This window comes from Entelurus aequoreus, linkage group LG03 (assembly GCF_033978785.1).
Source record: "Entelurus aequoreus isolate RoL-2023_Sb linkage group LG03, RoL_Eaeq_v1.1, whole genome shotgun sequence".
Classification (NCBI taxonomy): Eukaryota; Metazoa; Chordata; class Actinopteri; order Syngnathiformes; family Syngnathidae; genus Entelurus; species Entelurus aequoreus.
Genome location: NC_084733.1, coordinates 12,308,448 through 12,324,738, shown reverse-complemented (window position 1 = coordinate 12,324,738; position 16,291 = coordinate 12,308,448). Strand labels below are relative to the sequence as shown.

General features: G+C 39.4%; 1 protein-coding gene across 4 annotated transcripts in view; it reads left to right on the top strand.

Moving 5' to 3' along the window:
* The window catches only part of zfyve26 (zinc finger, FYVE domain containing 26), a 69,952-nt gene that overhangs the window by 30,523 nt on the left and 23,138 nt on the right, over window positions 1-16,291 (top strand). For 3 of the 4 annotated variants that reach the window (XM_062041242.1, XM_062041241.1, XM_062041239.1), the window contains exons 21-29: window positions 1,823-2,634; window positions 3,843-4,042; window positions 7,903-8,007; window positions 8,079-8,201; window positions 8,351-8,518; window positions 10,510-10,759; window positions 15,270-15,371; window positions 15,524-15,714; window positions 15,783-15,916. In XM_062041242.1, coding sequence (XP_061897226.1) covers window positions 1,823-2,634; window positions 3,843-4,042; window positions 7,903-8,007; window positions 8,079-8,201; window positions 8,351-8,518; window positions 10,510-10,759; window positions 15,270-15,371; window positions 15,524-15,714; window positions 15,783-15,916 — 2,085 coding nt within the window. Of the gene's footprint in view, window positions 1-1,822; window positions 2,635-3,842; window positions 4,043-7,902; window positions 8,008-8,078; window positions 8,202-8,350; window positions 8,519-10,509; window positions 10,760-15,269; window positions 15,376-15,523; window positions 15,715-15,782; window positions 15,917-16,291 lie in introns of all 4 variants that reach the window. The other variant, XM_062041240.1, reaches the window with a different exon arrangement.

Genomic DNA, 16,291 nt, shown 5'->3' with positions numbered 1-16,291 from the left:
ACAAGCTCAACTGTCCTGTATGCGCCGCTCTGCCAACACACGCACACACACAGAAGTCCCTTTGGTGCCCTAACAAACTATGATAAATCACGAAAATCCTTAAATATAGCAACAATATTGCTACAATAATAAACATTTAGAAAAGAAAATGGACTTTTGAATTGTCATTTGCAAAGGAGCCGACAGAAAGAAAATGGTAGGGGGAGGAGACGCTAAACATGAGTTAGTGTCTTTTCCTACGGTGTAATATATCTCGGCTTTGGCATTTTTTTCCAGAGAAGTCCGGTTTTAAAACAATAAACATTTTGCTGTGGTTCGAAGCCCGTTTTTGTTAATCTCTTCAATATGAGCAAACACAAAATGAATGACTGAATGAAGTGTTATAACTAGAGATGTCCGATAATGGCTTTTTTGCCGATATTACGATATTGTCCAACTCTTAATTACCGATTCCGATATCAACCGATACCGATATATACAGTTGTGGAATTAACACATTATTATGCCTAATTTTGTTGTGATGCCCTGCTGGATGCATTAAACAATGTAACTTTACCATGAATTGATTAACGTGGACCCCGACTTAAACAAGTTGAAAAACTTATTGGGGTGTTACCATTTAGTGGTCAATTGTACGGAATATGTACTGTACTGTGCAATCTACTAATACAAGTTTCAATCAATCAATCAAAAACAAGGTTTTCCAAAATAATAGAGCAACTTCAACTCCAGTTATGGAAAAAAAGTGCCAACATGGCACTGCCATATTTATTATTGAAGTCACAAAGTGCATTATTTTTTTTAACATGCCTCAAAACAGCAGCTTGGAATTTGGGACATGCTCCCTGAGATAATCCTGATACCCACTACAACTATGGGAAATACTATACTTTGACTTTCACAAAGTGCATTATTGAAATTTTTTTTTTAAACATGCCTCAAAACAACAGCTACAAAACAATGAAAGCACACAGCTTCAGTCCAGAGTATACTAGAGCATACTTGCCAACCTTGAGACCTACGAATTCACGAGATTGGGGGGGGGGGGGGGGGGGGGGTTTGAGGTGGGCGGGGTTGGGGGCGGGGTTTGGTGGTAGCGGGGGGTGTATATTGTAGCGTCCCGGAAGAGTTAGTGCTGCAAGGGGTTCTGGGTATTTGTTCTGTTGTGTTCATGTTGTGTTACAGTGCGGATGTTCTCCCGAAATGTGTTTGTCATTCTTGTTTGGTGTGGGTTCACAGTGTGGCGCATATTTGTAACAGTCTTAAAGTTGTTTATAAGGCCACCCTCAGTGTGACCTGTATGGCTGTTGACCAAGTATGCGTTGGATTCACTTGTGTGTGTGAAAAGCCGTAGATATTATGTGACTGGGCCGGCACGCTGTTTGTATGGAGGAAAAGCGGACGTGACGACAGGTTGTAGAGGACGCTAAACGCAGTGCCTTTAAGGCACGCCCCCAATAATGTTGTCCGGGTGGAAATCGGGAGAATGGTTGCCCCGGGAGATTTTTGGGAGGGGCATTCCCAGGAAAACTGATTTACCGATACAGATATTTTCCGATATTACATTTGAAAGCATTTATCGGCATCTCTAGTTATAACATCGATAGTTCGCGCACACAGGCATATTTGGCTCAATCTAATAGTTCATAAATCGAAAGGTTTTCAAAAAGAGGGGTTGGTAAATCAAGGTTTTCACTGTAAATATATTTTCCTTCTTATAAAACATCAAAATTCAGTTGAGGAGCTCATTGCTTTTGACTTACAAATACATTCCTGTTTGGTGCAGTGATGTAGTTTCTCTTTGCATCTTTTGTTTGGCCAGGCTGCTGTCACTTCTGCGAGAGTCGGGGCTTCGCCTCAGCGTGCAGCAGGTGATCGTCCAGCGCTGCTGCAACATCCTGCCTGTGTGGGCATCCTTTCCAAACCCACACCGAGACCAAGACTCCAGTCAAGCAAAAAAGGAAGACTCTGTGTTCGGTGTGGACGCTCTGTCCTCGCTGCTCCAAAGACACGCTAAGGAGCACGTATCCACGCTCATGATGGTCGACCTCCAGTCCGACGTCAGCTCGGAGTCGTCGTCCGCAGAGGAAAACCCAGCCGCAACCGCCAACCTTTCCCCCACGCTCTCGTCTTTCCTGCTCACGCCCTCCGCCCTGGCCTTCCTCAAGTCTCGCTTTCCTCTGGTGGCCCTGCTGGCGTGCATGAGCGCTTGCAAAGGCGAGAGCGCCCGCTCCCAGCCCTTGGGATGGTCCGGATACTTCCGCGCCGGCCGCAAAGAGGCCGTGCTGGATGGAGATCAGATCGCCAAGGAAGCTGACAACCTCCTAAAAGACTTCCCCATCTTGCGGGCGTACCTGCACACCATGGCAGAACCTGTGCTGGGGGCCTCCTTCTCTGAGGGCGACGACGGTTCCGCAGGACTCGGAGGGTTGGTGTGCGGGAAGCCAATCCTCAGTCTCCTGCTGGCTGGGCCTCAGGAGGAAGTCGCCCAGGCTGCAGCGGCCGAGGCTTTCCAGCAGGCGCTGTGCTGCAAGGACCTGCGCCGAGCACTCAGGCTGCTGGAGCTATACGGGCCTGACTGCCACCAGCAGGGGGCGCTGAGGGACCGACTGCTCGCCTGGGCTGCCTTAGAGGGTTAGACACACTCAATGGAATCACTTTGCTGTTACATAATGTGGATTATATAAATTTAACTGTCACACACCTGAGCCTCCAGGAAGTGAACGACATTCATAACGACCTTATGTGACTATTATTTATTGACATGCATCAAGAAAATCAAGTTTGAGGAAAATATACTCATAAAAAAATGGTGTAATTTATCCTCGCGCTTAACCTGTTTTGGCCACAAAAAATTCAAAAGTACCCCAATGTTAAATCATAATCATGAGATGAAACATCATCATTATGAGATCAGAAAGTTGAAATTATGAGATAAAAAGTCATCTTTGAGATATAAAGTAGCTTTTATGAGATAAGAAAGTTGTAATTATGAGAACGTCGAAATTGTTAGACACAAACTGCATAACTGCACTGCACTCTCATAATTACGGCTTTTTCTCCCATAATTTCAACTTTTTATGTCATTATAATTTTCTTATCTCAAAATTTTGACTTTGTATCTCATAATTGTTGCCTTCTTACCTCCTAATTTTGACTTTTTAGCTCATATCATTTTTTATCTTATAACCGACTTTTTAGCTCATTAACTTTTTGTATCTTAATTATGAATTTTTATCTCATAGTTTTGACTATCTTCATAATTTATCATTTTTATCTCATGAATATAACTTTTTTTTTATAAATATTACTTTTATCTCATCATTTCAACTTTCTTATCTCCTAATTTTGACTTTTTATCTCCTAGTTTTGACTTGGAACGATAATTTCGACTTTCCTCATGACTTTGACTTTTGTATCTCATAAATCTGACTTTTTTCTCATAATTCCGACTTTCTTCATAATTTCCAGTTTTAACTCATAAATATGACTTTTTAATCCCATAATTATGACTTACTATTGGGGTGTTTTATTGATTGTGGTGGAAACGGGTTTCCATATGCTTGTCCTAAAAGTGACATGGAATATAATCCTTATTGATATTAATATGTTTTACTAAATGACTGCTGGGAGGGCTCTTTATGGCGGGGTTAATGTAGATTACCAACAAGATAACATTTTGTGTGACCGAAGCTGTATCAGAGCCTAAAGCAAACGTTAAATTATGTAACCTAACATCTATTATTCTCTTGTTGTAATAATGTAGTTTAATGGAAGCTTTGTCTTTTTTCGAAACATATTTTACCACCAAATCAATTGTGCCTTTCTTCATCCATTTAAAGGTGAGGAGGAAGGCGTGGGCCACTTGTTTCGGGTGCAAGATGCCAACTTGCGCGCCCGCGTCGCCCTGCAAGCCACTGCGTGTTGGCCCTTGTCGTCTTGTTTGGAGCTGCTCGACTTCTGCTTGGACGACGGCGACACGGAGGCCTCCCTGAGAGCAGACCTGCAGCTGAAGAGGAACGAGCTGGACATTTATCGCCGGGTAATTAGTGGAATGTATGAGCTTTGGAACGTTAGCGTGTTTAGAGGCTGCACACGTAGCACACACTCGACTTACAGTGAGAATGCTTTGCTTTGCATAAGTGCAAAAATGTGTCAGATTTAAAAACCTGAGATGTTAGCCCATGGTCCAGTGCAAACAGTTACAGGAAAACTGCACTTTTTAAAATGTTTCATCATCCATAATCCTTATGAGGCAAGAACACATGTCTTTCCCTTTTCTGTGCCTTCTAGATAGACGCCCTTTTGCTAAAGGGGTTCACCTATTCCGCCTTTAAACCCTCTAAAATCCTCCATAAGCCACCAACAACGGTCCCATTTTTCATGCTGCCTCTTGCACGGGCTTACCCGGGCTGAAGCCCACGGTCTCCCACCCAATCAGGGTCCCCAGACTTTGACGGCTGAATGCAAAAATTGGTGTTCATAGCTGTCCATCACAGACAACTCTGCTTTGATTAGCAATTCTGTAGTCTCTCTTGGCTCTGTTGTTTTTTCCTGCTGCGCCGAGCGGGGCATGAAACCAGGTTGCCGGTGTGAGAGGCCAGCGTCCTGACTACTGAGCTAAAATTACAGGCAATCTCCTGGGCAGCCAGCACTATTCTTGAAGTTGACTGGCCTCTGTTACATTCAAATGTGCATGTGCCTGTTACGAAGGAGGAAAATATTTTTGTTCATGGATTATATTTTTGCATTGTAGCTCTTCTGTTGAGTACAATTATGTTGTTGTTTTTTTCAAACTGTTTAGATTTTGGTGGGCGGGTGTTGTTGAGATTTGGAAGGGGACCCAAGAACCCCTCAGCTGTGCTGCATATTAATAAGCGGTGTCCTGATCCTATAGCTGGTATTCCGACACGTGACTTCTTCCCGGAAGTGAAAACAAGTAATGGTCAACCAAGCTAAGATGGCTGTTGTGAGCGGGTGAGCTATCTGAGTACAAAAGAGGCTTAAATCTTCCTGCAAATAGCAGATATGAGCAAAAAAATCTAACTATGCAATGTAATAGATCTCTATACTTTATCAAAAAAAGATTTGTCGAGTGATAGCAAGGATTATGCGTTGGTCACGTTCCGAGACATTCCAGAAAGGCTAAATCAGGGGTCACCAACGCGGTGCCCGCGAGCACCAGGTAGCCCGTAAGGACCAGATGAGTAGCCCGTTGGCCTGTTCTAAAAATAGCTCAAATAGCAGCACTTACCAGTGAGCTGCCTCTATTTTTTAAATTTTATTTATTTACTAGCAAGCTGGTCTCGCTTTGCCCGACATTTTTAATTCCAAGAGAGACAAAACTCAAATAGGATTTGAAAATCCAAGAAAATATTTTAAAGACTTGGTCTTAACTTGTTTAAATAAATTCATACATTTTTTTACTTTGCTTCTTATAACTTTCAGAAAGACAATTTTAGAGAAAAAATACAACCTTAAAAATGATTTTAGGATTTTTAAACACATTTACCTTTTTACCTTTTAAATTCCTTCCTCTTCTTTCCTGACAATTTAAATTAATGTTCAAGTAAATGTATTTTTTTTTATTGTAAAGAATAATAAATACATTTTAATTTAATTTTCATTTTAGCTTCTGTTTTTTCGACGAAGAATATTTGTGAAATATTTCTTCAAACTTATTATGATTAAAATTCAAAAAAAATATTCTGGCAAATCTAGAAAATCTGTAGAATCAAATTTAAATCCTATTTCAAAGTCTTTTGAATTTCTTTTAAAATTTTTGTTCTGAAAAATCTAGAAGAAATAATGATTTGTTTTTGTTAGAAATATAGCTTGGTCCAATTTGTTATATATTCTAAAAAAAATTGTAGATTGGATTTTAACCTATTTAAAACATGTCATCAAAATTCTAAAATTAATCTTAATCAGGAAAAATTACTAATGATGTTCCATAAATTCTTTTTTAAATTTTTTCAAAAAGATTCAAATTAGCTAGTTTTTCTCTTCTTTTTTTCGGTTGAATTTTGAATTTTAAAGAGTCGAAATTGAAGATAAACTATGTTTCAAAATTGAATTGTCATTTTTTTTCGTGTTTTCTCCTCTTTTAAACCGTTCAATTAAGTGTAAATATCATTAATTATTAATAATAACATAGAGTTAAAGGTAAATTGAGAAAATTGGCTATTTCTGGCAATTTATTTAAGCGTGTATCAAACTGGTAGCCCTTCGCATTAATCACTACCCAAGAAGTAGCTCTTGGTTTCAAAAAGGTTGGTGACTCCTGGGCTAAATGGAGCTTAGTACCCATTGGAAACCGAGGTAGCTTGACCACCACCAGTATTCATTGGGTGGGACGTGAGCGGCGTGTTTATTTATGCAAAGCTGGACAGCCAGTTAACATCTAAATGTCCTCCAAAGGCAGGTTTTGTTTTTTTTCTTCAATTTTACTCAACTCATTTAGGAAAGGTAAACATGATAGGCGCTAACAGCTACACAACAGCACACTAGCAACATGCAACAGCACACAACCGAGACATGTGTAATAATTAAACAATATTTTAAGTCTATAACAGCACATTTGTCAATATAAACAAGTATCAAATAATTATAGTTGCATAGTACTTACACATACTGTACATAGTCACCATGTGTGAAAGTATCCAGTAACAAACGTGTCCGCATCATTCAACATACTGAGTCCTAAACAGGACTTTATGAATTATTAAACAAATATTATTAAAAAAACCAACCATTCCACAGGTTTAATAATAAATAGATTAGTGTTTTTCATACCTATCATTGTTTGTGGAGTAATTTCACTTAATGCAGCTTTTTGAAATATTCCAAACTACGAAATTATTCAAGTATGTTTGGTTTGTGTTAATATGATATTGGATTGGTATTGACTAGAGATGTCTGATAATGGCTTTTTGACGATATTTGATATTCCGATATTGTCCAACTCTTAATTACCGATTCCGATATCAACCAATACCGATATATACAGTCGTGGAATTAACACATTATTATGCCTAATTTTGTTGTGATGCCCCGCTGGATGCATTAAACAATGTAACAAGGTTTTCCAAAATAAATCAACTCAAGTTATGGAAAAAGAATGCCAACATGGCACTGCCATATTTATTATTGAAGTCACAAAGTGCATTATTTTTTTTAACATGCCTCAAAACAGCATCTTGGAATTTGGGACATGCTCTCCATGAGAGAGCATGAGGAGATTGAGGTGGGGGGGTAAGTGGTAGCGGGGGTGTATATTGTAGCGTCCCGAAAGAGTTAGTGCTGCAAGGGGTTCTGGGTATTTGTTCTGTTGTGTATATGTTGTGTTACGGTGCGGATGTTCTCCCGAAATGTGTTTGTCATTCTTGTTTGGTGTGGGTTCACAGTGTGGCGCATATTTGTAACAGTGTTAAAGTTGTTTATACGGCCACCCTCAGTGTGACCTGTATGGCTGTTGACCAAGTATGCCTTGCATTCACTTGTGACTGTGAAAAGCCGTAGATATTATGTGATTGGGCCGCGCTCTGTACTTCTCCCTACGTCCGTGTACACAGCGGCGTTTTAAAAAGTCATACATTTTACTTTTTGAAACCGATACTGATAATTTGGAAACCGATACCGATCATTTACGATATTACATTTTAAAGCATTTATCGGCCGATAATATCGGCAGTCCGATATTATCGGACATCCCTAGTATTGACCAATTTTAAGGGCTCCGAATATCGATATCAAGTCTGAAAAAGTTGGCTTTCTAGAACGCACAGAAAAGATGGTAGGAGTAAGGTATTGGCTTTGCAGGTACTACTGCAAAGCCACACTAGCTAAAATCCGCCACACGTAATCACACAAACTCATTGTGGGAAACTTCTTTCTTGGCAGATGTTGGCGCTACAGCCGCCGTTGCCATGGGTAACATGGCAGGAGCTAAGGGCCGAGTCGAAGTCAGACTCCGAATCTATGCTGACCAGGATGCTAGAGGCCAAGGTGCCGCACAACCGCCATCAACAAATTGAACACGATCCACTTTTGGTCATGCCTTTCCTTTTTGTTTGCAGGAGTTCACACTTTGTGCACAGTGGGCGGAGCTTTATCCCGTTAGCGAGCAGTCGAGACTGCAGCTGCAGACGGAGCATTTGCTTCATCTCCTGGAGAAGGAACAAACCGATGAAGCTTTCCAGGTACTTTCTTGCTTGGGGAAAAATACACTTTCATTATGTTTGCATGCATGAAAACATCCAACATTGAACCCAGCGATCTATTCTCATCCTTAGACATTCATGATCCCTGTTTTTAAATGCTCTACACACCGTCTCTTTTGTCTGTTCAGCTTCTTGAGGGTCTGGCGTGCGGCCTGGACGTCTGCGAGCGAGCGTTGGACTGCCGCCCGGGCTTGGCTGCCTGTCACTTCCTGGCCGACTACCTCACGCTGCATTTCCAGAGGCAGGTGTCTCCAGCACGGCGACAGCATATCCACACCCTCCATCTTGGGTCAAAGGTCAGCGAATAATCATTGTACCAGATTATTGTTATTTCTTACATTTTGCATTTTCGTGGTTTTAGTCTTTACAACGTGGTCTTGCATGTTTGTACTGTGTGAATATGTGTATATATATATATATACACTACCGTTCAAAAGTTTGGGGTCACCCAAACAATTTTGTGGAATAGCCTTCATTTCTAAGAACAAGAATAGACTGTCGAGTTTCAGATGAAAGTTCTCTTTTTCTGGCCATTTTGAGCGTTTAATTGACCCCACAAATGTGATGCTCCAGAAACTCAATCTGCTCAAAGGAAGGTCAGTTTTGTAGCTTCTGTATTGAGCTAAACTGTTTTCAGATGTGTGAACATGATTGCACAAGGGTTTTCTAATCATCAATTAGCCTTCTGAGCCAATGAGCAAACACATTGTACCATTAGAACACTGGAGTGATAGTTGCTGGAAATGGGCCTCTATACACCTATGTAGATATTGCACCAAAAACCAGACATTTGCAGCTAGAATAGTCATTTACCAATTTAGCAATGTATAGAGTGTATTTCTTTAAAGTTAAGACTAGTTTAAAGTTATCTTCATTGAAAAGTACAGTGCTTTTCCTTCAAAAATAAGGACATTTCAATGTGACCCTAAACTTTTGAACGGTAGTGTATATATATTTATATATAAGTATATACAGTATGTGAATATGTATATATGTATATGTGTGTGTATATATATATGTATATGCGTGTGTGTATATGTATGTATATTTATATATATATATATATATACAGTATGCATGTATGTATATATATATACAGTATGCATGTATGTATATATATATATACAGTATGCATGTATATGTATATATACAGTATGTATGTATATGTATATATACAGTATGTATGTATATGTATATATACAGTGTGTATGTATATATGTATATACGTATATGTGTATATATATGCAGTGTGTATGTATATCTTTGTATATGTATATATCTATGTATGTATGTATGTATATAAATATATATATGTGTGTGTGTATGTATGTATATATATATGTATATATATGTATGCGTGTGTATATATATAGTCGAGGTTTCTGTGGTTTATCCGTTATACAGTGCTCAATACCAGGGTAGAGCGGAATATACGTTAGGTCAGGAAAAAATACAAGAGGCTATATCATCCCTACAAGCCTGTTTCGCTGGTTTCCCGTATATATGTATATGTATTTATATGTGTGTATATATGTATGTATATAAATATATATTTGTATGTATATGTGTATGTATGTATATATGTATGTATATAAATATATATATGTACTATATATATATATATATATATATATATATACAATACAGTAGGTAAGGTTGTATTTTTGCTTCATTCCTGTAAGAATCCTGCCTATGACTAAAAGCATTAAAGAGTGGGACTATCCAGGCCTAGCTGTAGTGTGCACAAACAACCACAAGGTAGCGCCTCTGAGGAGATAATACTGTATCATCTCTCAGATCGACCGATTATCAGGGCCGATATTATCTACATTTTGATGTACAGTATACAGATATCTGCTTTCTTTTATCTATCGGACGTTTATTTAAAATGTATTTTACAACAGAAAACATCAGCAAACACAATATACAGTATACAATAAAACTAGGCTCAGGTGACCCTTGCCCTCCCCCCGTCCCCCACACACACCTTCCTAGTCTTATTGGACATTTTGGAGACTCAAACAGAAGTACGTATTGCTCTTTACAACAAGCTGTGCCCCCTTAACCACAAAAAGAGAGTACATTTTATTTGTATTTCTCAACTTATTTGTTTGTTTACTCACGTTTTGTCTCCATAGAAATGATGTACAAATGCGTCTTATAGCCAATTTTGTTCAAATTGGTCAAGCACCATGCACTCCCCTACAACCCCCGCTGTCCTGTAACAAACAGTTTTGGACTACCACAGACATATGGCATATTTATAATTAAGGTATTCTTGCCTCAGGTGATGCTGACACTGCCGCCGGCCGCCAGGCAAGACTATTTCCCGCTGCTGTCGAAGCCCTTGCTGATGTTGGAGCAGCTTTTGATGAACCTGAAGGTGGACTGGGCCGACATGGCAGTACGGACCCTGAGGAGCCTCCTGGCCGGCCACGAAGCGGGCTTCGGGGTGGATGACATCAACAAGCTTCTGGCGGAGTACGCCGGCAAGGCCCTGGACTTCACTTGCGCGCCCGGAGAGAGGTCTAGATCCGGTACTTACAAGCTTTATTATTAGGGTTCGCATGTACCCTGTATAAAGGACTCCCACAGGGAGTCCTTTGTACAGGTACAAAGGAACCTATTGAAATTGTAAGGTTTATTATTATTCCGCAGCTTTGCGCACTACTTTGCCCCCCTTAACATGCTTCAAAACTCACCAAATTGTATACACACATAGAAAAACTGTGACAGCACACTTTAGTAAAAAACCAAACCCCAAAAATCAAAATTGCGCTCTAGCGCCTCCTAGGAAAAAAACAAAAACAAACTGCCTGTAGCTCCCACTAGGAAGGTCGTAGAGACATGAAACAAAAATGTATGTATGTAGGTCTCACTTAGACCTACAATTAATAATTTCACATCCTCGGGCAAAAACCAACAGGAAGTTGGCAATTTCCCCTTCAACACAAAAAATGACTAAAAAACACTCATTTTTGCCTCTTTGAGCTGTAATTTGACTCCCTTAAAATACTTCAAAACTCACCAAACTTTTTACACACATCAGGCCTGGTGGAAATTGCGATCTAAAAAAAAACCGAACCCCAAAACTCAAAATTGCGCTCTAGCGCAATTTTTGAATAAAACAGAGACAAAACTGCTTCTCAGAGGAAAACACAGACAAAACTGCTTGTAACTTCCGGTAGGAACGTTTTAGAGACATGAAACAAAAACCTCTACGTAGGTCTCACTTAGACCTACATTTCATATATTGACATCCTTCAGCAAAAATCAACAGGAAGTTTGATATCCCCACTTCAAAACAAATTTTTTTTTAAAAGCGGTCATCAAACATTATCTCCTGAGCGCGTTTGTCGTTTTGGCTTCAAACTACTACAGGAGAGAGATTGAACCCTTCTGATTAAAAGTTGGCGAAAGCGTTTTAATAAGTGCTACGGTTTTGATTTTACGAGCCTTCAAAGAAAAGAACCACTGTGCCGCAGCACCTAGGAAAAAAACACAGACACAACTTCCTCTAACTCCCAGTACGAATATCGTAGAGAAATGCAACAAAAACCTCTATGTAGGTCTCACTCAGGAATACCACTGGACAAAAGTATTGGGACACCTAGGACTAGCACCAGCCAAAATGCGGACCCGACCAACGCTGCTTGCAGCTTTAATTAGGGTCCGCCAGTACCCTGTATAAAGGACTGCCACAGGGAGTCCTTTGTACAGGGACAAAGGACCCTAATGAAATTGTAAGGTTTTTTATTATTGTTATTATCAGTCAATAAATCAATAACAGATAAAAACCCATTGAGATTAAAATCTCTTTTCCAAGAGTGACCTGGCCAAGAAGGCAGCAAAACGAAGTTACAGAAATACATGTGAAAACAACAGAAACAGCAGCAGTCACACAGCACAATTAAAAATTAATTACTTACATATGTTAACATATGTAAAAACAATGTATAAAATGTTTCAGTAAAAACAACTTAAAAACAAGTACAAAGCCCAATAGAAAAGGTTTCTCGATCCTTTAAAATGGCCTGAAATCCCCCCAATGTAATCAGCTCAGGTAACCTCAGATCCTTTTGTAAGTTTTTCCACGGAGCAGCATATCTGAAAGCTGTTTTTCTGACATTTGTGTTGGCTCGAGGAACAAACAGCCCTAGAAGTGATTTATATATAAAACACAACCATCGAGAAAATCTGCTTACTGATAAAGATGGACAGTTTGCCTTTGCATATAAAGTGCAATGATGGTGTAGGTTCCCACAACCGGTAATAAAACGTAAGGCACAGTGAGATAAAGTATTCAATTTATTCACAAAAGTGTGGGTGCATTCATAAAAAGCAAGTCTCCATATTTTATTAGAGGCATAAAAGGGGCGTGGTCTATCGACATCAGATGATTTATGATGCATAAATTTTTTTTTTTTTAAAAGCAAAAAAAATGTGTACATTTAAAACAAATCTGTTATTAGGGTATTAAAATGTGTATCTTCTTACATACCGTATGTTTCGGAGTATAAGTCGCTCCGGAGTATAAGTCGCACCGGCCGAAAAGGCATAATAAAGAAGGAAAAAAACATATATAAGTTGCACTGGAGTATAAGTTGCATTTTTTTGGGGGACATTTATTTGATAAAACCCAACACCAAGAATAGACATTTGAAAGGCAATTTAAAATAAATAAAGAATAGTGAACAACAGGCTGAATAAGTGTACGTTATATGAGGCATAAATAACCAACTGAGAACGTGCCTAGTATGTTAACGTAACATATTATGGTAAGAGTCATTCAAATAACTATAACATATAGAACATGCTATACGTTTACCAAACAATCTGTCACTCCTAATCGCTAAATCCCATGAAATCTTATACGTCTAGTCTCTTACGTGAATGAGCTAAATAATATTATTTGATATTTTATGGTAATGTGTTAATCATTTCACACATAAGTCGCTCCTGAGTATAAGTCGCACCCCCGGCCAAACTATGAAAAAAAACTGCGACTTATAGTCCGAAAAATACGGTAATTATATCGTTTTTTTGTTGGTTTGTTTTGTTTTTCTTAGAACTGTCTGTCCAGCTACTCAGGCAAATCATATTGTTGATGTAGATGCCCAAATCTGCTGTACAGGTTTGCTTTAGAAAAGAGAAGTTTGGCATACTTCTATTTTTGCCTTATTTGTATTTGATTTTATTAAAAGCTGAAATGACAATCAATTCTTTGAATCGAATCGTTCCCCCAGTGAATCGAATCGAATCGTGTGGTGCTCAAAGATTCACAGCCCCAGTGGGGATGTTTGTAACTACATTTTTTCCTAACAATTAGCCAAAAGACAAGCTCTTATCTCAAAACACTTTTGCGTTTTAGGTACCAATCCACTATTTGTTACACCTGTTCGACATTTTGAGAAAATCTGAAATTAATTTAGGTGTAATCTTGCTCATTGGTTATTTCTTGTATGGTTGCTTTACATTCATTGCGGCCAGACATAAACAAACTTTAACCGCCACACACCGATTTTTGCGCAATCTGTTCACCCTGGCTCATATATTATATATAATTTTATCAATGTAGCTTTTTATCCAACTCTATACAATAGATGGCATCATAACATAAAAAATACAAGATACACTTTAATTAGTGCACTAACCCAAAAAACCTCCCTCCCCCATTTACACTCATTCACACAAAAGGGTTGTTTCTTTCTGTTATTACATTTCTGGTTCCTACAATATAAAACAATACAGTCTGCAAGGGATACAGTCTTTGAAGCACACATGATTGTGTGTGGTGCTGGTCCACTAACATTTTCATTAATTACTATTTTTTATGTAATTGTTTTTATATTGTTTTACTTTCTTTTTTATTCAAGAAAATGTTTTTTATTTATTCATCTTATTTTATTTTATTTTTTAAATCAGCTCATTTTTAAATGTTACATTAAAAACTTTTTTTTTTAAATCAAACAATGAACATTTATTATCACACATAAAAGTACCGAAAATTGGTACCGGTATCGATTCACAGGGACCGTATCGGTTTAAATGTGAACAATAGCCATTCCTGCTCCTCTCCATTAAAAGCTTTCACAGGTTCCATCTTTTGTTTGTGACATTTAAAAAAAAAAAAAAAACACAAAAAAAACGACAGAAGAAAGTTACCTTAAGCTCTAAAGCAGTGGTACCCAACCACCGGGCCGCAGCCCGGTACCGGTCCGTGGACCGATTGGTACCGGGCCACACAAGAAATGAAAAAAAAAAAAAAAAAAAAGTTTTATTTTTTTTATTTATTTTTTTTTTTATTAAATCAACATAAAAAACACAATATATACATTATATATCCATATAGATCAATACAGTCTTCAGGGATACAGTCCGTAAGCACACATGATTGTATTTCTTTATGGAAAAAAAAAAAGGAAAAAAAAATATTATTATTATTTTTTTAATCCCCCCCCCCCACCCCCCCCACCCCCCCCCCCCCCCCCCCCACCCCACCCCCGGTCCGTGGGACAAATTTTCAAGCGTTGACCGGTCCGCAGCCACAAAAAGGTTGGGGACCACTGCTCTAAAGGACTTAGTGGCCACATGCGTGGACAGCACCTTTTAGCTCTTATTTCCAAAATTGTGTACACTACTGAATTGGGGTCTTATGCCGACATATGGACACTTATACTGCCATCTGGTGGTGTCAGAAGAGTATAACATACAATGGAATTTGGGAAAAAAAAGTGTAAAAATAAAAATTTGCATGTACACATGAAGTACACGTTTGTGCACTTATGGACTAAGTACATCATATTAAAAGATGATTTTTAGTTTTTATTCTAATTAGGGTCCAATAAGCCCAAATAGCAAAGAGAAATACAAAAAAAACATGTAAACAAACAGCTTGAGCCTTAAGAGGTTAATTTGTATTTCTAAACATATCTGTCATGTTTTTGTTTCCCCACAAGGTCCATCAAAATGAAACGCACATGCGACTGCGTCCTCTGGGGAAACACTGGCAGGTGTACCTAATGCAGTGTCCTCTTGTTTTGTCAGACTCTGTCATCAGCCTGCAGGATGCGCTGATATCTCAGTGTCCGGCTCAGGACAGCAGCACCCTATCGTGCAGTCGACTCGACTCGCCAACACCCACCGCCAGTAAGTCAGCACTTGCTGTTATGTCATGTGACACACCGCTGCCAAGGCGAGGAGCAGTAAGACAGAAAAATGTGTTTTTGATATACTGTATGTAATAAAAATACAGGTTGGTGTACGCTGTGGCTTTACATTTATTGCCTGTTGCCCTGCAGGCAGCACACCCACGCACACACCCTCGTCAAACAACAACAACGACAGAGAGCGGGACCGCGGCTCGTCGGGGAGAAAACACTCCTCTCTTGCCAAGTTCCAGCCTCCGGATCAACCCCCGGCCCAGAAGGACTGGGTGCCCGACACCCAGCAGCATGTTTGCATGGTGTGCAGGCGCGAGAGATTCACCATGGTGAGTGTCGGACAACGAGAAGCAAACAAGAAGCTTTTGCGGAAATAACATTCCAACTGTGTCCTCAGTTCAACCGACGGCATCACTGTCGAAGGTGCGGCCGCTTGGTTTGTCACGCCTGTTCCGAGCGTAAGATGCCTGTGGAGGGATGTCCCGCGGAGGTCAGAGTCTGTGACCCGTGTTATTCCTACTTTCACCCAGAGTAAGTGGCACCCTGCTGGAAGAAGGTGGTAGGGGACAGTTAGGCCCGCCTTTATTACATGTGTCATGAACACTGTTTGCGTCTGGTCCTCTTACAACATGCTGCCAAATGAGAGACAAAATCTAGTAAAACTACGAACCCCAAAACCAGCGAAGATGGCACGTTGTGTAAATGGTAAATGAAAACAGAATACAATGATTTGCCAATCAACCTACACTACCGTTCAAAAGTTTGGGGTCACCCAAACAATTTTGTGGAATAGCCTTCATTTCTAAGAACAAGAATAGACTGTCGAGTTTCAGATGAAAGTTCTCTTTTTCTGGCCATTTTGAGCGTTTAATTGACCCCACAAATGTGATGCTCCAGAAACTCAAT